Genomic DNA, 26306 nt, shown 5'->3' with positions numbered 1-26306 from the left:
TACAAGAGATCATTAAATCACCGCAGACAGTTTAACAGATGGAATGGTTTTTCAACAAGCTGAGAGAGAATTAATTGATAACAAAGGAGTTACAGAAAACTTGCAGAATAATCTGCAAGATGCTTTTCATTATTAACCTGTTTTCTTTGTAGGTTTCTGTTTAAATGTATTGCAGTTTCATAAGTCTTTGCCTGTTATATGGTACAGTAAGTTCACAGACTGTTAAATTATGAGAATCCATGGACTCAAAATGTACATTTTGTGATAATACAGAAGACTATGAGTGTATGTGAATGTGGTGGTGAGATTTTGTGTGTGATGGTTGTTGCTTTTCTTTCTAGCATGCTAGCTTTATTATAGTATCCAGACTTGCGCAACTCTGTGATAAGCTGTGTCTCATCTTGGCATACTAATTTGTCTCTTTTGTATGCACACCGGATAAAGAATCCTGTTTTTGGGATAACAGTTGTAGCACCCCAGATGAGACACTAATAAAAGCCTTGCCCAGTCCAGCTTGCTAGGGCAGCAGGGGGGCGGTTGCTGATTGGGCTCCAGCGCGCACGGACCTATTTTGTCAGGGAGACCCAGCGGCACCTCTACCTGGCTGAGGAGTAAGCGCTTCAAAGATCAAGATATTGTCTTGAATTAGTGCAATTGTGATCCATTTGCATATTTGAACTTGATATTTGGTTTCTATATCTGAGCTCAGTATTTTAGTTTGTATATATATATATTTGGTACCAAAAGAATTTTGTTTGGGGAGATAATTACAAAATGGGAACTGGTTCCGCTACTAAAATACCACCTTGCTCCCCCTTAGGATGCATCCTTACACATTACAGTAACTCTTATTGTTATCTAATAATTTTGAGACCAGAAGAGAATTTAAGTTCTTAAACTCTGATTCACATTGAATTTATGTGCTAGTTGGAGATATGGGAAAGGAAACTAAATGCTATGACGGATGTGAACTCGGAGGAGGTTGTATTTAAAAGCTGCTAGAATATGACCTGATTTGGATCTAGGAAAATGGAAATAATGGATTAATAAGCTGGTTTTTGATATCTGTAAGAAATTGCAAAAGGTAAATGGGGTTAAGGAATGTAACTATTGCTGAGCTAATCGGAATTGCATATAAAGTGTATTATGGCTAAAATGAAATGGGAAAACAAAAAAGCAAAATATCCCAGGCCTGTGCTGTACAGCTTGAATATAAATTTCAGGCCTGTGTCAAGCTGCAAGATAAACTCAGCTCATTGTAACCCAGCAGTCTGCCAGGTCCTGGCATCTCAAACTTAGCACCAGCAATTACACCCCCTGCGTGGCCTTGCCTGTATCTAAACTGCAGCAAGAAGAGAAAGAAATAAAAAATAGAAAAACCTGTATGTCAGCTGCTAAAGCAGCAAAAGAGGGGCTTTCCCCCTCCCCCCTTCCCCAGCAATGTTGCTGCTGGAGACCTGTAATACTGAATGAAGGAGTCTGAGGGTGAAATTTAAAGGTATCTTCAGCGGATCCGTAGTTCTAATGAAGCTGGGAAATTAAACAAAACAAAACAAAAAAAAAAAACAAACCAAAAATAGAAAGGGATAACTGGTTGTAAGAGACTTCTTAGCAAATTCACCGTGCTAATTTTTGAGGTCATGGGAAAGAAAGCAAGAAAGGCCATTTTTTGAAACCAATGGACTGCCAAATTTGGAACTAAGTTTTAACAGATGAATTCTTGTATTTGCCAGAAAGCCTTATACCTCTTTTAGGTCAAGATTTGTTAAGTAATTTGTAAGCTCAAATAACATTTTCTGAGAATTCTGTTTAGTTGCACGTCCCATAAGAAGGTGCTTGGAAGGTGCAGATCTGTTTGCTACAAGGAAGAAATCTCACAACAGCAGCACTTTGAAAGGTTTGTATAATTGTAAACTGTATTACAGCTTTGCAGACACCCATTGTTTGTTATTTATATACACTCTCATACCACAAAACCGATTGGCAAAAGCATTGTATGTGATGAATCACTTATATTTAAATGGTGCAGCCCAAATTCCCCCTCTGGTGAAACACTTTACGAGTATGACCCAAAACATGCTAAATTAGAAAGAACCTACATTAGTTATGGTCAAATCACTAGTTAATGGTCAATGGGAAGGGTCACATCAATTGATAACATGGGGTCGAGGTTACGCTTGTGTCGTTATAGAACAAGGTTCGCAGTGGGTGCCTGCACATTGCTTCAGAGCGTTCCTGAAGAAGCTCAAGCCAACAGTTGAAGAAGCAGAAGCGGCACCTGATGGTGAAACCAATTTGCTACCCGACATACAGCTAGATGACAACAACGAGGGTGATCCACAATTGACTAGTCCCAACCCTTTGGGACTACGTAACATAGCCTCTCTGATCATCTGTACAGCATGTCAATGATCTTGTGGGTATTACCAGTGGGTATTACCAGTGGGTATTACCAGTCCCAATGTATCTAAGGCCACCAACACCCCTTTGAAATTACTCCCAGGAATATTTTTAATTTGTGGTGAAAGAGCCTGGCAAGGGATTCCTTCCCACATAAAAGGAGGGCCATGGTCATTAGGGAGGTTAACCTTATTATCTCCAAACACATCAACCATTTTAATGCATAAAAGAGGAAAAAGAAGTATTCACACCTTTGACAAAGATTGTAAGGATAATATAGAATTTTGGGGAACAGGCGAAACTGTATTGACCTCCATTTTTGCGTCCGGAGTTGCAGCAGCAAATGCTTTGAATATGCTTAACAAATTAGGATGTTGGTTAGCAAAACAGACTAAGGCCACCTCCTTAGCATTGTCCAGGCTTTTAGCAGATGTCGATTCAATTAGACATGCTACGCTTCAAAATCGTGCTGCCATAGATGTTTTGTTGTTAGTGCAAGGACATGGTTGTGAAGATTTTGAGGGGATGTGTTGCATGAACTTGTCTGATCATTCTGAATCAATTCACAAAGCAATCAGAAGGTTAGATGATATGTAGATGATATGACCAAGAAATTAACCCATGAAGATTGGGGTTTAGATAAATGGTTGAATGGTTGGGGTGTTACAGGATAGATTAAGGATTTAATAAAAAATGGTCTAGTTCTATTGATGGTTGTATTACTCAGAAAAGACATTTCCAGAAAACAGATGTTGTAATGCTATTGTGGTATCTCTTTTTCATTCAAATGCTTATTTGATAAAAGTAACAGAGATGTTATATCCTTAAGCTTTGTTTTGGCATTTGACTTGGTACAGCAAAACATTTTAATTAAAAAAACTAGAAAGATAAAAAAAATCAGAATGTCACACAATAAGTGGACTGTGAATAATTGGCAGGCCTCAAAATACAGAAGAACAATTGGCAAACACTTATGTGAGTGATTCAGATCCTCTGGGGATGAGTTTTGTCCATCTGCTATTCTTTTTTATCAGTGATCTTGAAGAAGCTATACTGAATTACCACCAAACCACATTAGCAGATGTGGCAGGAGCACTTCTCCCCCCTGGAAAGCACCAGAAGCTTCTAGACCCATGGACCATTATGGTCATGTACACACCCTTTGGTCAACAGACGGCCTTTGACAATGAAACGCCTCAGCTGAGAGAAGTTTCTAGACCACTACCATAAATGACCACAAGCTCAGATTCAACTACGGTACAAATGGAGCTTGCTGGAGACTCTCTTTGAGTTGGTCTTCCTGGGAGCAGCAGATCTGCAGTTGAAGACTCTCCTCCTTAGGTCTGGGTTGCTGCCTAAGGAAACTTCCCTGAGGATTGAGAAACCTTGCCTTACTGGTGAGTGATTATATCTTCTGGGTTACCCTTGGGAGTCCTCATTTTTTGAGAGTGGGTAGATGTGTATTTTGAATCATCATTCCAAAGTTCTGGGATCCCCTGAGTCTGAATTGGCTGTGTAGTATTTGAACTCCCTGCTGGTATCTGAATCTGTGTTTTATAATGTTGTTGGAGTGCTGAATGATTTTGGATAAACCCCGTTTCTAGTTGGTTCTGTTAGAATAAAGTCTGTTTGGAGCTTATCACCTGCCTAAATTGATTTTTGGAGTGCTTCTGTAACAGCAGATTATGCAAGAATCGGGGGCGTGGGAAATAATGGAGTGACTTACAAAGTAACTCAGAGCTCTTGGTAAACAGAGTGCACCTAAATATATATATATATATAAATACTGTATTTATAGCTTAGATACATATTATATACATTATTTTAAAAAAACCTACATATATTCCAATGTGGCCAAATGCAACATCCTAATTGTGGACTAAAAAGTATAGGCCATCCTTGCATCTTAAGCACCTTTATTCTTTAATAAAATATGCTACCTGGAAACATTTATGAAATTTAGCCTTGATAAGTAGTTTTGTGGTTTTGGTGTGCCATGCTCAAAAGGGTTAAAGGTTTGAAAAGATGCCTCATTGACAGCAGAGCCAAAGGACTCAGTTTACTCAATTTAAAGTCAAGACTGTTGAGAGCTCCACCTGCTCACCTGAGCTTAGTTGATGAGTATGTATATATATATGAAAATATTTTCCTGGGGGGCTGCACTAGCAATCAGACATGGTCTTGCAGCTAAAAATGAAATCAAGCAGACTTAAGGTTGTAAATAAGGCACTTCTTAAGGAAAAAATATTAATTTAAGAGAGCGTACTACTCAGCCCCTAGGTTATGCCACAGCGGGCACGGCCGTCCCCCTCCCTCTGCCCAGAGTGTTGGATTAACTGTCCTCCACAGCCCCAGGTAACAGTTAGTAACAGCCTGGACTCCCTGAGGCCGAGGGACCGCATCCCCGGGGCGCCTCGTCCCCACCTCCTGCCCCGCAGGGGGCTCCTCCCCCTGCCTGCTCTTGCCACATCCTCCGCTGACATCAGCCCGCGCCGCCATATTGGAGGAGAAGCTACCTCCGCCAGCTCGGCCGCTGTAGGAGGAGGGGGACGCCTGCTCCTATTGCCACTGCCTCCGTCTCCCTTGCTGCGGCTGAGCTCTGCTCCCCATGACTACCCGCGGTCGGCCGCTGTCCCGGTGCGGATAGGGCGGAGGCAGGAGCGGTTCCCGTCCCTTTTTCTCCCTCCTTCCGAGCTGTCGCCAAGCCCTTCTTCCCGTGGCGGGCCTTTACCCTCCTGCCGCCTCTAGCTATGACTTCTCTGACCCAGCGTAGTTCCGGCCTGGTGCAGCGTCGGATTGAGGCCTCCCGCAGCGCCGCCGCCGACAAGGAGCGGGGGGTGGGGGGCGGCCCGGAGGATGAAGGCCGCCGGGACGAGCCCAGCGACGACGAGAAGGGCGACTCCAAGGAAACGCGGCTCACCCTCATGGAAGAGGTGCTGCTCCTGGGCCTCAAGGACCGCGAGGTACGGCGGGGTGGCGGGGCTGGGGCAGGCTGAGGTGAGGGGCGCTGGGCAGGGGGGGGCTGAGGAGTCCTAGTGGTGCTGGGGGGTTTGGGGAGGGGGTGCCTGAAGGGACACCGGTTATTCGGGGGATTATGGAGGTTGTTGATGGGGAAGGGAAGCCTAAGTGGAGATAGGGTGCCGGTGGGATGGGGGCAAGGACGCTGCTGGGTGAGTGTTGGTTTGGGGCAGAGGCGTTGCTGGGGCCGGGACTGTGATGTTGCTAGGGCTAGGGACGCATGCTGAAACAAGCTCGGGATTTTGGAGGAGGTGGGGAAGGTACTTGGATGTTGGGCAAAAGGGAACCTGGCAGAGATTTCGGATTGCCCTTTGGATGCAGGGTTTGCAGGAGGACTCTGATATTTGTAGTATCTCAAGGACCGCAGTGTAGGGCTTGGGGGAAGGTGTGGACCTGGAGCCTCTGACAGCATTGGTGGTTGATTTAGAGGCCCTGGTTAGACCCGTGATATTTATACTCATACTTGCCAGTAACTCTAATGTAGGAGCCTTGTCTACTATGTATTATTGTCAGACACAACTATATGGTAGTTTTGGGGTTCTTGGATGCTTTAGGATGCTTAGCAACCCTTTTTAATAAGGCTTTCCAGACTAACACATGTTAAAAATGTCTTAAACTTTGTGAAGATATGTTTGACAAAAATAGGCCTTGAATGAGCAGTGTGTCAAAATGAGGAAATGGCATTGTCAGTGATGCCCAGCAACAGGATGAGGGGCAATGGGCACAGACTGAAACATAGGAGGTTCCATCTGAATATGAGGAGAAACTTCTTTACTTTGAGGGTGATAGAGCACTGGAACAGGCTGTCCAGAGAGGTTGTGGAGTCTCCTTCTCTGGAGACATTCAAGACCTGCCTGGACGCATTCCTGTGCAGTCTACTCTAGGTGAACCTGCTTTAGCAGGTGGGTTGGACTAGATGATCTCCAGAGGTCTCTTTAAACTCCAACTGTTCTGTGATTCTGTAATTTTGTGGTTTTGCTGAATTTATAACTTGAGTGTCATGATATTGTGAATAACGGTCATTGAGGAAAGTATACTTTGTTTAATTTGAAAGAGGTAGTCAATATAAAAAGCTTGCACGCTGCAGAAAGACAGTCCTGTTAGTTTAGTTTGATGTGGTGTATGGCGAAGCATAATATGCCTTTATTTTAGATATGAGTTATATGAATTTAATTAAGCAACCTGCCTTTTTTTTCATAGTGATAAGTAAACTAATGAAGCCACTTCATTGATTTGGGTGGAAGTCTCTTAAAACTGTGTGTTCATGAGCACAGAATAATGGGGGGGAGCTGCTAAATTATATGCTCTTTGACTATATGTTGCATCTAAAATAAATTTGTTGGTTGATAATGAATAGGTTAAAGAGTAGTTTTCCTAGTTAACATTTGTTTTTTAATGCATGTGTCTATATCTGTATGTATACCTGCTGCCATAACATATTTCTTCTTCAGATTGTGTGTTTTGGGCTATATTCTTCTAATCCCATTTTTTTTTTTTCAGATGGACCTTGCCATGGCATCCTAATAAAGTTAGCTATTCACAGTGTTGTGTTCTTCCACCTGTTGAATCTGAAAACTTGTGTGTTTGCATGTTCCTCTTTCTACATACCTGAATAGTTGTAGGAAAGCAAATGAGGCATGACAGATATCTGGCAGGATTGCCTAGGAGGTCTTGCCTTGAGGATGGTGGGATAGACTGGGTGATTTTTCAGTCTTTTTATTTTCCCCATGATTGTTTGCTAAATCTTCTGAATTTGTGGGCATTAGGCTATAAAGATTTAAAGGCAGGGAACATTCTATCTGCCTAAAAATAATATACGGTGCAAGTATTCTTAGTATATCAAAAGTTAATTATTAACATTGGGCCTAAAAATCTAGCTTTGCACTGATGTACATCAAAATTGTAAATCATCTAACTTTGCTAAGTACTACAGTGGCAAACACTGCAGATAATCTAATATTTCTTTGTATGGATAAAGGAACTTAGTGATTACAGTAGCCCAGTTATTCACAACTCCCTTGGGATTTTGCAGTTGAGACATCAGACAAAAAGAATGGTAATGTCATCTCTAGAGTAGGTGGCTTATGTGCACAAAGTGCAGCATACACAGTTTCTGAGCTTTGTTAGACATGAATCACTAGGGTTTGTATTTGCTTGTACCCTTCTCTCTTATACTATGTAAACTGCTTTGACTCCACAGTTTTTCCCCTTTTAAAACTGTAAAAAAAAAAACTCTAAAAAGCTAAAAAACCCTATAGATGCATTTTTGATTTTTTTTTCTTTTTTTTTTAGTTCTCTATTTTTCTAATGATAAGTAAGCAAAGCTTAGATACTTTATGCATCTGGAAATGCATTTGTGTGAGATTTTGTCATGACAGCAAGCAGAGAAAAGCAGCCAATATTAGACCTACTTTGTCTGCATTAGAAGGGCATATCAGATTTGGGGTTTCTTACTGTTTTTAAGAGGACTGTACTGGGTCTGGCTGGGATGGAATAGAGTTCATTTTTTTCATAGTAGTCAGTATGGTGCTATGTTTTGGTTTAAAATAAAAAAAAAAAAAAGCTAAAACCATATTGATAACATAAAGCAGTGTGGAAAACACACCCATGTTTTAAATGTTGCTGAACAGTGTTTGCACAGTGTCAAAACTGCATCAGTTTCTCACTCTGCTCCCAGTGAGTAGGCTTGAGGTATGAAAGAAGCAGGGAGGAGGGACAGCCAGGACAGCTCACCCCAACTGACCAAAGGGATATATGCTGTATAGTGTCATGGTCAGCAAGGCAGGAGGGGGAGTGATTGGTAAAGGTGGTTATTGCCTGGGTACTGTCTCAGCATGAGTCTGCATGTGGGAGTGGTGAGTGAATGTCTTTGCATCCTGTGGGGTTTTTTTGTAGTTTGTTTGTTTTTCTCACTCTCGTTCTTCCTGTTCTCCCCCCTCATCTCACTGGGGGGAATTGGGAGAACAGTTGTGTGGGACTTAGTTGCCAGCCAGGGTCAACCTACCACTAGGAGACACTAAATGTGTGCAAGGTTTGTGTTGTAAACTTCTGGTTGTTGTATCTAGGCAGGATGTGAGCTATTTTTCTGATCCTGCTATATTTGCTTACTGCTGTGGGAAGCCTTGTTTGTTTTTTTTTTTTTCTTTGAATGAAATATCTAACGTGGAGGATTTAAGGACCAGTTATTTCAAATAAATGTCAGATTTTATGTTCAGTAACAGTAGCTGGTAGTGTAGAAATCAATTTGCAGGTTATGGAACAAATTAACTACATCTTTTATTTTGCACAAAGTATGGAGAATAGAGATTGGACCATGATGGAAGGTGTCTTTGCAAGAGCCACACAAATATTTGAAATCATTATCTGCACATGTATGCACTTAACAATGGTGAAAGGCTTCTAAGTTTGTCTTTTCATTTCTAAATGAACAGTCAGACTCTTAAGTGTTGATTTGTTCAGGGGTCTCTTAAGGGTTCAGCATTCTGCATGTGTTAGTTGCCTCCTCTTCAGCAAAGTCACTTTATTTATTTAATTTATTTATTTTAGCTTTTTATTAACTTCATTTTAGTGAAATGTTTCTGTAATGCATGCCTGTGTACATGCTTAATTTAATTTATTACAAATCAAATGAGAGTAGGATAATGAGAAATAAATCCAAATCTTAAAACATTTTCCTCCCACCTCTCCCTTCTTCTTGGACTCAACTTCACTCCCAGTTTTCTCTACATCCTTCCCCTGAGCGGTGCAGGGGGACAGGGAATGGGGGTTGTGGTCACTTCATCACATGTTGTCTCTGCTGAAGAATTATTTAACCAGAACCCGAACCCTGAGTCAGCTGAGTATGAATGAGTTGGGGTAAGACCACACAATTCCTTGTCAAAGGAAATTGATTTGGGTCTTGTCAGAGAATGCTGCTACAGAAACTGAATTTGGTTTAGTGTTTTAATCTGTCTGGCATTGTGCAGTACTGTAGCATCTGGGAGTATAAGATTTTTGTAGAGGTAATCTATAATTATTAGATAAATAGATTAATATATGTGCATTGAATGTATATTGGAAAGTAACTGAGAATTTATATGTCATTAAAACACATGCAGAATTTGACCATGTCAGCTTTTCTTGTTTGAGATTTATTCACTTTCAGCTGCAGCTTCTGTGCTGTGTTTACATTCATCTTCAGGTAGATAAAATTATAATAACCTGCATTGGAAAGAAAAGAATGGATATTTTTGATCCCCTGAAGGTGATAATGGATCAGTTCATACAATAAGATACCTGTGGTGAGAGCAGCCTAATATTAAGTTGAGGGTTCAAATAATTTTGGATGCTCCAACCTGTCTTCAATGAATGTTGCAATAAAGCTTTTCCTTTTTCTCCTCTTCCATCATTATTTTCTGTTGTTTGCATTTTTTCCCAACTTCTTATGAGTATGGTTAGTTATGCTGGTAAAAAGATTTTAATTGGTTCTCACTGGAATTTAAGGTGCTTTATATGTTTACAGTCTCTTTAAGGTTACTTGAATAGCTGAATCACAGCTTTATAAAAATCTGTATAAGGACCTATTAGGTTGGTGCAAAAGGAATTTTAGTTTTTGCATTGTTGAAATTTGTCATTTGATATTGGAATACATTGTTAAATAAACGTGGTTATGTTATACGTAATTTTAATGTTCTTTGTTTTTTTGCTACTGACTTCTTACTTGCTGTTTTATATTTATTTTAGACTATGGAAATTATATTAGACAAAAAGCAAATTCAAGCATTTTTCTTACTTGAGTTCAAAATGGGTCGTAAAGCAGTGGAGACAATGCGCAACATCAACAACGCATTTATCCCAGGAAAGGCTAAAGAATGCACAGTGCAGTGGTGGTTCAAGACGTTTCACAAAGGAGATGAGAGCCTTGAAGATGAGGAACATAGTGGCCGACCATCGGAAGTTGACAATGACCAACTGAGAGGAATCATAGAAGCTGATCCTCTTACAACTACATGAGAAGTTGCTGAAGAACTCAACATCAACCGTTCTACAGTCGTTTGGCATTTGAAGCAAATTAGAAAGGTGAAAAGCTCAATAAGTGTGTCCCTCAGGAGCTGACTGAAAATAAAAAAAAAAAATCATTTTGAAGTGTCGTCTTCTCTTATTCTACACAACAACAAACCATTTCTTGACTGGATCGTGATGTGCAACAAAAAGTGGATTTTATGCAACAACCGGTGATGACCAGCGCAGTAATGGCACTGAGAAGAACCTCCAAAGCACTTCCCAAAGCCAAACATGCACCAAAAAAGGTCATGGTCAGTGTTTGGTGGTCTGCTGCCACACTGATGCACTATAGCTTTCTGAATCCCAGCAAAACCATTCTATCTGAGAAGTATGCTCAGCAAATCAATGAGATGCACCAAAAACTGCAATGCCTACAGCTGGCATCGGTCAACAGGAAGGGCCTGATTCTTCTCCACAACAATGCTCAACTGTACGTCACATAACCAATGCTTTCTAAGTTGAACGAATTGGGCTACCAAGTTTTGCCTCATTCACCATATTCACTTGACCTCTCACCAACCCACTACCACTTCTTCAATCAGGGAAAATGCTTCTACAACCAGCAGGATGCAGAAAATGCTTTCCAAGAGTTCATTGAATCCCGAAGCATGGATTTTTACACTACAGGAATAAACAAACTTATTTCTCATTGTCAAAACTGTGTTGACTGTAATGGTTCCTATTTTGCTTAATAAAGATGTGTTTGAGCCTAGTTATAATGATTCAAAATTCATGGTCCAAAGCTTCAATTACTTTTGCACCAACATAATAGATAAGGAGGAACAAATGCTGTCTGGCTGCACAACAGGATCTACGGGTTTCAGATTATTAGAATAAATATGCAGTTCTGGTATTGACCACCTGTTCTGTTTGTCATTGAGAATTTGGAATAGATTGTGGGTTGTCGTTTTTTTTTTTTTTGGGGGGGGGGGGGGGGTTGGTGGTTTTTATTGCTTTTCTTTTTTAAAAAATTTTGTGTTCGTTTTTACCAGACAGGTTTGCTTATTTTTACGTTGAGAAGCTTCTTGCTGGAAGAATGAACTTAGGTAAACTTTTAAAAAGTGTACCTTATTTCTAATATAATTATTTATTGTTTTGAAAAGGATATAGTTGAAGTTTTTAGGATTGACTTGAAAGGTCAGGTATCAGATCTGTTGGACCGAAGACTTTGTAAAATATGCTCAATATTAAATTAAGCATATATAGTATCCACCTTGCTGATTTTTCTACCCCGTTTAAGAGATTCAGAAATCATGTTAGATATTCCTTATAGAATGATGATGTTCCTAAATAAAATGCTAGCTTTTAAGATTTTTTTTTTCTCATCTAAATAATCCATAAACTTGTTACAGTAACTCAGTTATTGACTTTGATCTGCCTGAGATATCCGCTTATATTTACATTATCACAAATAAGAGATTTACTTACCTGCAACAATAGCATGCAATGTTTCTTTCTAATCAGTAATTTTACTTTCAGCTGAAAGAACAGGAATCACAGAATCGTGTAAAGGTGTCAGAAGCTGACATTCACTTATTCTTTTGTCCTCTCCTACCCGTCTGCTAGCACCTCCATTTTATTGTATGACTTGACCTGAATATCCAGGAGGATGTACTGTTTCTGTTGTAGAATACTGATGATAGATGAATTTGGAATTCATAAAATGAAGCTTTTGGATCAACAGAAAGGATTGAAATTCTGTGCTAAAACATACATTTATAATAAACCAGGTACTTTCATTATCCTTTGTATATACATACTTCTTGTATTTTGTATTTTTATCTCTTTGGATTTGGGAACAGTTTGAAGGAGATGTGTTGTAAAAGTTCTTCAGGTCATTCCAGTTGCTTTGAAAAAAATCAAAATATTAGTAACTGTAGAAAGACTATGTAAAGGAAACAGTATATTAAGATGGTTCTCATCTTTTTTTGAGAATATGATAGTCCCATGCTCCTCAGTCTGCTAGTATTCTTTATTAAAATCAAAATACTTAACAGTGTTTGTCAGCAACAATCATAGCTATGAAGCAGATTAAAGTTGTAGAATTGTTTGCAGCAGATTCTTATGTTGGAGATAGGATGCAAGGGAAAGAAAACAGCCATTTTTGACTTAAAAACTGTGGCAGCTCAAAATTCCTATTAACTTTTAACCTGTTGCAATGTGCAGCGTATGCTGTTATGCCTTTCCTCTCTGCCCTTCCTAGCTGTCTTTCTGTAGATCCTAAAATTACTACTTCAGACAGGAACTCCTTGTCTAAAAAAAGTGAGAGTTCTGTCACAATTGTGATCAAATCCATTATGAAATACAACTTGCCACAGCCCATGTTTCGAGAGAAATTGTCTCTGCCTGGTCTTTTGCAGTGGGTTTCAAATGGGTGGCAAATGATCATTTTGGATTATTATATTCTGTCTGTGCTTTGTGCTGGCTAACAATAAGGTAATAGACACCTCTGAAAGAACTTGCTGTTGCTTCAGAGAATCAGAAAGGGGTGCTAATGCCTTCCTGTCAGATTTAAATAATAAAACTTCAAATTTATGATGATTAGGGTAATCATTGCTGGGGTTCAAAATGGGGAGAACAAGGTAATGATGAATATACTGCATGATACCTTAAGCATTATGTCCTTTGTGTTTTCTGAGCAGATTGTGCTTACCAAGTAACGTGAATCAAAGAGTATATTGAAAATCATACAACTTTATATCTCTAAATAGTTTATTATATTTAGTGTGCATCTACTTAAGCTAAATTATTAATATTAAATTGGGCTCATCCACTGACCTGTGAGTAGTAAAACCATTGCCATACAGCTCACTTATTAAGCAGGGAGAGCTCAAAGTAGGCTCATCCAGGCTGTCGTATTTATAGAATGAAGTGGTTGACTCATAGTCAAATTGCATACAGTAGGAAAAGTATGCACGAGACTCCCTGTGCCCACAAATTACTGCCTGGCAGTTCTGCTTCCTTGTGGGTCTCCTGGAAGTTCTTGGCCTGGCTATGGCTCAGGCCCTTACCTCTTCTGGAGCCTGGACCAAACTGCTGTTGGGCTTGGGCAGGGGGGGGAGGTTGAGTGCATCTGCCATAGTAGGGCATTTCCATTCAGGATCTCTTCTCTGCCCCTTCCTTTCCTGCAGGCTGTGTGTATGAACCCTGCTTCCTATTGCACCCTGCATGCCAGCATCTGTAGGAGACTGGGTCCTAGTATATTGTTTACACATTTTTGTATGCAGATCTGAGCTGGGGTATTCCTACAGTAAGCAGGAAGAAGCTGCAGGAGCCTGTGCTTTGCTCAGTAAAACTAGATGCAGCATTTTTACAAAGGGAAAAAAGTAATACCTGGGGAACTACAGGCCAGTCAAATCTTACCTCTGTACTCAGAAAAATCATGGAGCAGATCCTCCTGGACACTATGCTAAGGCATATGGAAAGTAAAGAGGTGATTGGTGATAGCCAACATGTATTCACTAAGGGCAAATTGTGCCTGATAAATTTGGTGGCTTTCTATGACAGGGTTATGGTGTTGGTGGATAAGGGAAGAGTAACTGACATAATCTACCTGGACTTGTGCAAAGCATTTGACACTGTCCCGCGCTACATCCTTGTCTCTAAATGGGAGAGACATGGATTTGACAGATGGACCACTCGGTGGATAAGGAATTGGCTGGATGGTCGCACTTCAAGTGTTGCGGTCAATGGCTCAATGTCCAAGTGGAGACCAGTGATGAGTGGCATTCCTTAGGGGTTGGCATTGAGACCGGTATTATTCAACATATTTGTCGGGGACATGGACGGTGGGATTGAGCGCACCCTCAGCAAGTTTGCCAGTGACACCAAGCTGTGTGGTGTGGTCAACATGCTGGAGGGAAGGGATGCCATCCAGAAGGACCTTGACGGGCTTGAGATGCGGGCCTGTGTGAACCTCATAAGGTTCAACAAGGCTAAGTACGAGGTCCTGCACATGGGTCAGGGCAATCCTAAGCACAAATATAGGCTGGGTAGAGAATGGACTGAGAGTAGCTCTGAGGAGAAGGATGGTTGATGAGAAGCTCAACATGACCTGGCAATGTGTGCATGCAGCCCAGAAAGCCAACCGTATCCTGGGCTGCATCAAAGGAAGTGTGACCAGGTTGAAGGAGGTGATTCTTCTCCTCTACTCTGCTCGCATGAGACCCTACCTGGAGTACTGCATTCAGCTCTGCGGCCCCCAACATAAGAAGGATATGGACTGGAGTGAGTCCGGAGGAGGGTCGCAAAGATGATTGGAGGGCCGGGAGCACCTCCTATGAGGAAAGGCTGAGAGAGTTGGGTTTGTGCAGCCTGAAGAAGGCTCTGGGGAGACCTTATAGCAGCCTTCCAGTACCTAAAGGGGACCTACAAGAAAGCTGGAGAGGGACTTTTTACAAGGGCATGTAGTGATAGGACACGGGGTTTTAAACACAAAGGGGATAGATTTAGATTAGATACAAGGCAGAAATGTTTTACCATGAGGGTGGTGAGGCACTGGAACAGGTTGCCCAGAGAAGTTGTGGATGCCCCAGCATTGGAAGTGTTCAAGGCCAGGTTGAATGAGGCTTTGAGCAACCTGATCTAGTGGAAGGTTTCCCTGCCCATGGCAGGAGGGATTGGAACTAGATGATCTTTAAGGTCCCTTCCAATCCAAACCATTCTATGAATCTACGATATCGGTAAGGCTTACTTGCTTGTCGTATGCTAATATAATCGTGTGGCTTTTCCCTCCCTCTTGGAGCAGAAACAAGAATAAGATGCCTGCTCACAACATGTAGCGTACGTGTTTTACTATCTTGTCCACACCATTTGTGTGAACGGGTCTAAGGAAATCCATGAGGATCATAGAAATTCATATCTTTATAAACATGGAAGTGAAAAGTTAATGTATTACATGTCATGGTAAAATGACATGGGGAAGGGGGCTGGAGTAGGATAGTGAGTGTCACAGTTTGGTGGTGGGGAAGTGCAGCTGAAGAGGCAAGGTAAAAACAGGGAGTTGGAAGGTAAGGTAGGTTGGATAACACCGAGGCAAAGGGCTATCTTTAGGAGATAGACAGTATTTAATAAGTGAGAGTTTCAAGTGATTAATGGCTAACTGAACAGGAAGACATGTGAGCTTGGGAATTAGTAAGGGGCATGGGAAGAGGAGAAAGTGAATAAATGCTACAAGAGGTGGTGGGAGAGAAATGGTCTAATGAACGTGGATTTTGGATAACTGCTTTAACCAGAAAGGGGATCTTAGTCTTAGCTCTGTGCTTTGCCATACCTGAGTGGGAAGTTTGAGCTTTCAAAGTTAATATGGTAACAAGTTTTTGTTATAAACTTTATTTTCATTTCCCTTTATGCTTGTCTAGCAAAACTAGTTTTTACTTGAAAATTTCTAGGTTAACTCTGACAAAAAATGCTTTTGTGCTGTCTTTGTGTAAATAAACATGACAGTTGTAAACATTCATTTGATCTTTGAATCAATATAGATTTAAAATTTGGTCATGTGAGCTATTCATAGTTTAAAGTGCTGTTCTAGTGTGATTGCTGTCAGATAAAAGTAATTCCCTGCTTAGCAACTTTAATGAAATAAGTATTTCATTGAGTTAGGGTGTTTATAAAATTATTAAAGACTTGTAGGAAGACAGCTAAAGCAAAAATATTTGGTGGTTTATTTGTGAGAATGCTGGTGCTATTTAAGAGCATTAAATAGTGGAATGACTTGCATCTATAAATAGTGACCTTTGATCTTCAGTTGAAGTGTTCTGAGACTGTTAGGTGTTTGGAATATATTACAAGAACAATGTTACAAGTTCTAACCAAATTCTTGTTTCATAACCTGTAACTGGCAATGGTCAGGCCATATTCAGAGAACATGGAATGACTTGCTCCAGTGTACACTGACTTCAACTGGGTGGGGCTTCCCAGGCCATGCCTAGCTTACAGATCAATTGCTGTCTGTCAAACTTCATTATCTCCTATGAATTTAACTATTTTTTAAAAAAAGGTGTGTTTTTGTTTTGTTTTTTAAACTTTTGCCTTCCTATAAAAACAGTTTAATAGAAACATAGAAAAGAAGTTGGTCTTTGACTTTTCCAACCTGTAAGCTAGCTCCATTTACCAGCTTCTAGTTCTTGTCTGTGGAAAAAGAAAAAAAAATTGTTTCCTGTGCAAATAGTACATTATTCTATATTGCTGTTCTACCACTATGTACATTATTATTCTCTCCACCCCTTTTCTTCACTGTCCATTTATAGTCTCTTTAATAGGCAGTAGTTCTATGATGCTGAGTTTTATTGTTTCTCCTTTGTGCACCTTTTTCTAGTTACGCTGTGTGCCATTTAAAGTAGGTGTCAAGGAACTGTTTGCAATGTTGAAGATAAATGTCTACTTCTACTCTGCTTCAGGTACACCAGGAAGTTTGAGTTAATTTAAAGGATTATTTAATTAGACTGTGTGCTAAACTGACCTTCTGTGAAGGTTCCTTCAGTTGTCTGAGGTCTTTGTAGTAAGTGCCAAAAACGATCAGTCTATCTGCCTGGACTATCTGGAAAGATCAGTTTAATGAAAAATGTTCAGGATGATACTGACTGTTATAAAATATTTTTTTCCTCACTGTTTAATTGCAGTATAATCTCTGTATGTTGAAATATGATGTCCCTTATCTTGTGGATCACCTGCAAACTCTGAGCCTGTGAAAAGAAAAAAAACAATCAAAAAAAACCCAAAACAAACACACACACACACAAAAATGAACCACAAATAAAAAAACTTGACAAACACAAAAAACCCAAACCAGAAGGTGAGGCAGTATATGTTTTATTACTTTAATGTCATCTAGCCCATTAGAGCAATCAGTTCCATTTATAAAGACCATAATCTCTTTGATCTGACTTTCAGGATCACTTAATTAAAAACTGTTAGATGGTTGTGCAGTCTCTATCCTTGGAGGTTTTTCATGACATTATAGAACCCTGAGGAACTTGATCTCACATCATAGCTGAACCTGCTTTGAGCAGGAGGTTGGACTAGAGATCTCATGTGGTCCCTTCCAACCTGATTTATCTTATGATCCTGTATTTCTCTGCAACCCACAGCCTGAGGCCATATATGTTGAATTACTGCTGAAGCAGAGAAGTTTACATCTGGTAATTGCTGCTGGGAGTAGTGTAGTTAATGTCACTGTCGTGGTTTAACTTGAGCTAGCAATATAGCAATATAACCATGATAGCTGGTCGCTCACTTCCCCCCCCCCACCTCCCCCAAATAGAGGAGAGAATCAAAAGAGAGGGAGAAACTTGGATTGAGATAAACACAGTTTAATAAAATAAGAAAATAGTAATACACTACTAGTAAATATATAGATAAAATAGAAATAGAATGTAAAGATACTCAGTGCAATTCCTTATGAATTCCATCTGTACTGAACAGCTGGTCACAGCACCCTGGTCCCAAACAGCTGACCCCAGAGAGAGAAAAGAGGAAAAAGGCAGAAAGGCCCAGAGGCCTCTGCAAATGGCAAGATGGCAAAAGGCCAAACAAAAGAAAGTCCTGAACACAATTTTGTCCGGTCTCTTACAAAGAGAACGCGAGATGAAGAGAGGGACTGGAAGATCTCAACTCTCCTTAAATATGAAGCATGACATTAATGGGATGGAATACTCTTATTGATCAGTCTGGATGTCAGTCAAGGTCTGTCCCATCCATGCCTTCCTTCCTTGATATATCGCACCTGCGGGCAGAGGACTCAGAATGTCCTTGGCTCTCAGACCAGAGCAATTAAAAACATTAACTCTGTCCATGGGTGTTATCTTGTTGTTCTCAAACTAAGTCCAAATAATGACCATGCTAGCTATGAAAAAGAAAGGTTTTCAGCTACATGAAGAAAATTAATTCATTTTCAGTCAAACTAGCACAGTCACTTCATTAAAAAATGCTCACTTCAAAAATAAATTTTGGTTTTCATTACTAAACAAGGGAAAAAATTTCTAGCGCTTGAATTGCTTGCACAATAACACTTCTTGTGAATAAAAAGAAGTCGATATTTGTCATGCCACAGCTGTAAGTTTGTTCAATAGATTTTTAGTTTGTGTATGTGTTGTTTGATTTCAAAAATTATTTTTATGTAAAGACACTATTTGATTGAAAATAGTAGAATGTAGGAGTTGGGGTTTTTTTGTATGTGTGTTTTTGTTTTTTTTTGGTTTGGTGTTTTTTTTTGGGGGGGGGGGGGGGGGTGGTGTCTTTTCGTTTTCCATCAAGCAAATACTACTCAGTATTGTGCATGTTTTTTGGCAAATGTCTGGTCCCAACCAAAATCTTAATTTACAGAATGGCTGACTTAGAGTAACTGATATTCTCAAAGTATCAGCTCTGAGTAGAAGGCTGATTAGATAACTTCTCAAATGCCTTTCCAAACTTGTTTTTATGTCCTTTAAAATAAATGTCTGTGACATATTTCAGTAATTACTTTCCAGAGATTCAGAGCTCTTGTAAAATTTTAGGAAGTATTGATGAACTATATAATACAGCTCTTACAAATATTAGGTTGGCACAAAAGTAATTGTGGTTTCAGACCATGAATTTTAAATCCTTATAATTAGGCTCAAACACACCTTTATTAAGCAAAATAGGAGCCATTACAGTCAACACAGTTTGACAATGAGAAATAAGTTTGTTTATTCCTGCGGCATAAAAATCTGTGCTTCAGGATTCAACAAACTCTTGGAAAGCATTTTCTGCATCCTGCTGGTTGTGGAAGCATTTTCCCTGCAAAAAGTTGTCAAGATACTTGAAGTGGAAGTCAGTTGGCGAGAGGTCAGGTGGATATGTCAGATGAGGCAAAACTTTGTAGCCCAATTCATTCAACTTTTGAAGCATTGGTTGTGTGACGTGCGGTTGGGCATTGTCTTGGAGAAGAATTGAGCCCTTTCTGTTGACCGATGCCGGCTGTAGGCATTGCAGTTTTCAGTGCATCTCATTGATTTGCTGAGCATACTTCTCAGATGAAATGGTTTTGCTGGGATTCAGAAAGCTGTAGTGGATCAGACTGGCAGCAGATCACCAAACAGTGACCATGACCTTTTTTTGGTGCAAGTTTGGCTTTGGGAAGTGCTTTGGAGGTTCTTCTCGGTCCAACCACTGAGCTGGTCGTCACCAGTTGTTGTGTAAAATCCACTTTTTGTGCCACTTCACAGTCCAATCTAGAAATGGTTCGTTGTTGTTATGTAGAATAAGACGACACTTAAAAATGATGATTTTTTTTTTATTTTTTCGGTCAGCTCTTGAAGCACACACTTATCGAGTTTTTTCACCTTTCCAGTTTGCTTCAAATACCGAATGACTGTAGAATGGTCGAGGTTGTGTTCTTCAGCAACTTCTTGTGTAGTTGTAAGATGATCATCTTACATGATTGCTCTCAATTCGTCATTGTCAACTTCCGTTATGCTCCTCATCTTTCAGGCACTTGTCTACTTTGCAAAACTTCTTGAACCACTACTGCATTGTATGTTTGTTAGCAGTTCCTGGGCCAAATGCATTGTTGATATTGCGCATTGTCTGTGCTGCTTTACGACCCATTTTGAACTCAAATAAGAAAATCGCTTGAATTTGCTTTTGGTTTAACGTCATTTCCATAGTCTAAATTAAATATAAAATAAACGGCAAGTAAGACATCAGTATCAAAAAAACTTAAAGCAAGAAAAGCACATTAGAATGATGTATAACAACCACATTTATTTAAGAATGTATTCCAATACCAAACAGCAAATTTCAACAGTGCAAAAATTGCAATTCCTTTTGCACCAAACTAATAAGAAGTGTGTGTGTGTGGGGGGTGGAACCATGCAACAGCAACTGCAGCCAGAGAGAGGAGTGAGAATATGTGAGAGAAACAACTCTGTAGGCACCAAGGTCAGTGAAGGAGGGGGTGCAGGAGGTGCTCCAGGTGCCAGAGCAAAGATTCCTCTGCAGCCTGTGGTGAAGACCATAGTGAAGCAGGCTGTCCCCATGCAGCCCTTTGAGGTCCATGGTGGAGCAGATATCCACCTGCAGCCCATGGAGGACCCCCACGCAGGAGCAGATGGATGCATCCGAAGGAGACTGTGATCACATGCGAAGCCCGCACTGGAGCAGGCTCCTGGCAGGACCTGTGGCCCTGTGGAGAAAGGAAGCCTTGCCGGAGCAGGTTTGCTGGCAGGACTTGTGACCCTGGGGGGACTCACACTGGAGCAGTCTGTTCTTGAAGGACTGCACCCCATGGAAGGGGAGCCACGCTGAAGCAGTTTGTGAAGAACTGTAGCCTGTGGGACGGACTCACGTTTTAGAAGTTTGTGTAGGAGTGTCTCCTGTGGGAGGGGCCCTATGCTGGAGCAGAGGAAGAGTATGAGGAGTACTCCCCCTGAGGAGGAAGGAACAGCAGAGACAATGTGTCATGACCTGACAGCAACCACTATTCCCTGTTCCATCCCCTTGTGCCACTTGGGGGGAGGAGGTAGGGAATTCCAGAGTAAAATTAAGCCTGGGAAGAAGGGAAGGGGTGGGAGGAAGGTGTTTTTAAGATCTAATTATTATTTCTAATTTTCCTGCTCTGATTTGATTTGCAATAAATTAATTTATTTTTTTTTTTTCCCCAAGTCAAGTCTGTTTTGCCCATGATGGTAATTAGTAAGTGATCTCTCCCTGTCCTTATCTTGAACCACAAGCCTTTTGTCATGTTTTCTCTCCCCTGTCGAGCTGAGGGAGTGACAGAGCAGCTTTGGTGGGCACCTGGTGTCTCGCCAGGGTCAACCCACCACAACATACATCAAGTTTTAGAAATATATGTTTTCAAAGGATTTAAATGACAAAATAGCATCTGTTCCAAATATTTGCTTGAAAACTTTTGTCCTTCGGTTTACTGTATTCAAGCTGAAAAATCTGTTCTGTGGTTTGTACCGATTGCCACATTTGTGTTTGGACTTTAAATTTCCAATATACTCCATATTTTATGTAATATAGATTTTTCAGGTTATTATTATTTAATTGGTGCCGTATTGTTTATGGATGTAAAATCATGTTAATATTTCTCAGGAAACTCAAATAAACATGTGTGATGTCAGTAATGCTATCCCATCCAACTCAGTGGGGTAAAGGCAGAGTTAACTTTTAAATACTCTGTGTGGTAACTGGGAGTAACAACAATTACTCAAGAGGTTTAATTAGATCACAAATTTACTTAAAACTCAGTGGAATTACAGCGAAATGTGGCTTGGCAAAAACTTGTAACTATATCATAAAACTTAACAAGACTTCAACAACAAAACTCACAACAATATTACCCTTATGTGCCCAGAATAAATTGAGAAAGAGAGAGAAAAGAGATAAAGATATCAGAAGAGAGGTAAGATTTCACTACTCTGGAGGTCAGTCCATCCAGCGACAATCTCTGCATTTTTCTTGGGGTGGTGGGTACCACACAATGCAACACAAAACACAGTGTCCCGAGTGAGGAGTTTTTTATACTTCAGTTCATTTGCACGTGAAATAGGAGAGGGCAGCTCATCTCCTCCCTCTGCTCACTCCTCATGCCAATTAAGGAGATTGTCCCAGAAGTGAGTCTGTTGGACCTCTAGGGCTAGCTGGTGATTCATGATTTCCTCTTAGCTGGTGGTCATATCTGAATGACCCTGCTTTTGTTCAAGCCCAATTAATGAGGTAGGCCTCAAGGAAGAGATACAGTCCTGCCTCCACAGCACTTATCTCTTCCTTCCTGCCAGAAGTTGCAAAAAACAGCTGTTTAAGGCGTATGTGTACACATACGCAGGCATGTCGCAAGAAGAGCCAGAGGCCACGAATGCATTGCAAAGAGCAAGTTTTATTTTAGTTACCTCTCTACTGGGGGATCTCTGAAGCCACACCTAAGCTCCCAGGTGGAGGTGACACCAGCGGGGATGCAGGTGCTGGTAAATTCAACCCTGCTGGAAGATCACTGGGCCTGCTGAGCTTGCCTGTATTTCAAGGCTTCAGGCAGGCGCAGCCTCCCGCTCTTTCTCACAACAAAGCAGGAATCTCAGACATAGTGATAAGGTGCCTAGAGTTTCTCACAGGCCTATGTTATCTAACACAGAGGTTCTACTCATCAAGCACACAAGGTCAGTAAAACAATTAGTGTGATGTGTGTGCTTTTTCTACAGACAGGTGCAAGTCACTTGAGCATATTTACATTTAACTAATCTCCTTGCCAAATCTTCTGCTATATCCCCATACAGTGTAACAAGGTGCATACCATGTCCATCACAAATGCCAAATGCCTGATGTCTTAATAATGATATGTTTATTTTGACTCCATATAAGCTATATATCTCGAAGTTCTTGATATCTTGCTGTTTTGTTTTGTTTCACTTTCCTGAAGTTTTTCTGCTCTTCAAAGAGCAGAGACTAAATGTCGAAACTAATAGGGGATGAGTCTGTTTTCTCTTTCATGTTTTCAATACAGGAATGGTAGTTGACTGGTTATGCTACTTCAAAAGTATATGAGGGCCAGAGAACTGCTTAGAGAATGCAGTAAGTCTCTTTTTCTATTTGCTTTTGGGTGGAGATGGAAACATCTTACTGTCTCATTCTTCACAGGGTTACACATCATTCTGGAACGATTGCATCTCCTCAGGATTGCGTGGCTGTATGTTAATCGAATTGGCATTGCGAGGGCGTCTTCAGTTAGAAGCTTATGGAATGAGGCGCAAAAGTCTATTAACGAGAAAGGTAAGTGAAGGAAAATGGTCACGTTTACTTTTTTGTCATGCTTCAGGCAATACAGTAGCTGTAAACTACAACTGATTGTAAGAAAAAGACATTTTTTTTTCTTTATATGGGGATAGAGATTCTGAGTAGTGACTTAAGATGGAGAGAGTTATTACCCAAAGAGTTTAAACAATGAGCTGAAGTGTCCTGTAAAATCTGTACTTGTTTTCTGCTCCTGTTTGTTCTTGTGATGTGTTCCTGCTGCTGTTGGAAACCTTGCACAAACAGTTGGCAGTGGTTCTGACCAGGATGTGGTGGCAGCGATTGCTGCTGAGAGTCAGTAGCACCAGTTGTAATCTCCTGAAGGAAATGGGTTTTGCAGTGTTGGTGAGATGTGAGTTGGGGCTGAGTGGGATGGCTAACTGACGGCCTGCCAGATGTATCCTGCAAGTCACCAGTTTAGTTCTGGTGTACACAGTATTGCAGTTAGTGCTTGCAGTGCATGAGAAGGAAAGGATCCTTGTACCTTGGGCCCCTGAGAACACAGAACTGTATCTAGTTAAAGCATGTGTCTAGTGTGTTAAATTTGTTGTGTTGTTGCTAAAAATGTGAGTTCATTCCCGGTATGCAATGAGCCAATCTTATACACAGAGATGAGATATTGTTTATTACAGAGTTGCACAAGTCTGGATGCTGGAACAAAGACAGCATACATCAACACAATGTTACAGTCGTTTTATACAAAATCTTAACAGTACATACACACCCTCAGGGCAGTCCTGAAGGGCTGATTGGTTACACATTTGCATATTGGTTACACAATCATTTTACCACTATACATACTCCCTGAGGAGGGGGTCTCAGGCTGGGCCTGGGTCTTCCCTCCTGGGGGTGTGATTTTTAGTATTATAATGAGCAAAGTTCAACAGCCTTTATCCAACAGTCTTGAGATGTATGTTAAAACAAGACTCCACTAATTTTACAGGTTCCAGGATGTCTAAGCTACAAGGACAGGAATTTCTGATAAGGAGTTCCCCCAATCGCTCTTATCCTTGTTCTGCTTTTCTTAAGGCTAACAGCTTCTACAAGATCAGCTTAACCCAAACTCTGTGCACATATTTTACAAAGTTTGGACAACAGCTGTACTCACTGACCTTTAAGATGGATAATTTTTTAAGGTTGTTTATGGAATTAGGCTGAAGGTTTGAGGTGCCTTAATTTATTACTTTTGCTACTGGATTTTTTTCCTTAATAGAAAATGTGCAAGTCACACTGAAGAATTTTTACTTCATCAGCATTAGAGGAGACTTGTAAAATAAGTTTATTGAAAACATGGTCAAATGTTGTCTGTCACAAATAAATTATATTTTATGGCACATTTCCCTGTCGCTTGTTAAATTTTTTAAAGGAAACCTTACAAATTCCCCAACCTTCTCCCAGCTTCCTCCTCTTCTGAAGAATTGAACCTCTGTTCAGACATACAGGTCCTACTTTCAGCTTCATTTAAGCATATTCAGCATTGATTAGTTTGCAAAATTTCTTTGTCCTCCAAAGCTTTTGGCTCCTTAGGCATTCAGGAATGTTCTTTAGCAGTTATTTTCATTCTACACAAACCTTGTCAGCTTGCTCTAACTGAAATTTTAACTGTGTATTTTTTTTAGAAAATGGAAAAATAACTTCAATAAAAAATAGAAGCAAAATTATTGTTTTCCTTTATTGAATTTTATTAGGTTGATACAAAAGTAATTATGGTTTTGGACCGTGGATTTTAAATCATTATAACTAGTTTTAAACACATCTTTATTAATCAAAATAAGAATCATTACAGTCAACACAGTTTTGACAATGAGAAATAAGTTTGTTTATTCCTGCGGCATAAAAATCTGTGCTTCAGGATTCAACAAACTCTTGGAAAGCATTTTCTGCATCCTGCTGGTTGTGGAAGTATTTTCCCTGCAAAAAGTTGTCAAGATGCTTGAAGAAGTGGTAGTCAGTTAGCGAGAGGTCATGTGAATATGGCAGATGAGGCAAAACTTTGTAGCCCAATTCATTCAACTTTTGAAGCATTGGTTGTGTGATGTGTGGTCAGTCATTGTCTTGGAGAAGAATTGGGCCCTTTCTGTTGACCGATGCCGGCTGTAGGCATTGCAGTTTTCAGTGCATCTCATTGATTTGCTGAGCATACTTCTCAGATGGAATGGTTTTGCTGGGATTCAGAAAGCTGTAGTGGATCAGACTGGCAGCAGATCACCAAACAGTGACCATGACCTTTTTTTGGTGCAAGTTTGGCTTTGGGAAGTGCTTTGGAGGTTCTTCTCGGTCCAACCACCGAGCTGGTTGTTGCTGGTTGTCATGTAAAATCCACTTTTTGTCGCATGTCACAATCCAGTCAAGAAATGGTTCATTGTTTTTGTGTAGAATAAGAGAAGACAACACTTCAAAATGATAGGTTTTTTTGATTTTCGGTCAGCTCTTGAGGCACACGCTTATCGAGCTTTTTCACCTTTCCAGTTTGCTTCAAATGCCGAACAACTGTAGAATGTTTGACGTTGAGTTCTTCAGCAACTTCTTGTGTAGTTGTAAGAGGATCAGCTTCTGTGATTGCTCTCAATTGGTTGTTCTCAACTTCCGATGGCCGGCCACTATGCTCCTCATCTTCCAGGCTCTCATCTCCCTTGCAAAACTTGAACCACTACTGCATTGTATGTTTGTTAGTAGTTCCTGGGCCAAATGCATTGTTGATATTGCGCATTGTCTGTGCTGCTTTATGACCCATTTTGAACTCAAATAATAAAATTGCTTGAATTTGTTTTTTGTCTAACGTGATTTCCATAGTTTAAACATAAAATAAAAATATAAAATCAACAGCAAGTAATAAGCCAGTATTAAAAAAAAAAAAAAAAACCAAAACACCAGAAATCAAGAAAAGCGCATTAAAATGATGTGGTTTTACTGTAAATCGGCGTAATAAAAAAATCTTCTAAACCCAAAATTTGCAGTTTTAAAAGCAACCATCCTTTATTGGTGGGTGACCAACCCCAGGGGATCCATCCTCATAGTGGGGGGCAGAAGAAGCTCCAGGCACAGGTTATATCCACGCAGATCATACATATCCATTACATTTCCAAGAAATC

At 40.3% G+C, this 26306-nt stretch overlaps 1 protein-coding gene across 1 annotated transcript in view; it reads left to right on the top strand.

Annotated features, from left to right (window-relative positions):
* The first annotated feature begins 4872 nt into the window (after window positions 1–4872).
* LOC102097842 (Golgi phosphoprotein 3) overlaps window positions 4873–26306 on the top strand; it is a 43214-nt gene continuing 21780 nt past the window's right edge. The window contains exons 1-2 of the mRNA XM_065044899.1: window positions 4873–5363; window positions 23062–23193. Of these exons, the coding sequence (XP_064900971.1) occupies window positions 5151–5363; window positions 23062–23193 (345 nt within the window). The 5' untranslated portion in view covers window positions 4873–5150. The remainder of the gene's footprint in view (window positions 5364–23061; window positions 23194–26306) is intronic.

Source organism: Columba livia, chromosome W, assembly GCF_036013475.1.
Source record: "Columba livia isolate bColLiv1 breed racing homer chromosome W, bColLiv1.pat.W.v2, whole genome shotgun sequence".
Lineage (NCBI taxonomy): Eukaryota > Metazoa > Chordata > Aves > Columbiformes > Columbidae > Columba > Columba livia.
This window is presented reverse-complemented; position numbering and strand designations above follow the sequence as displayed.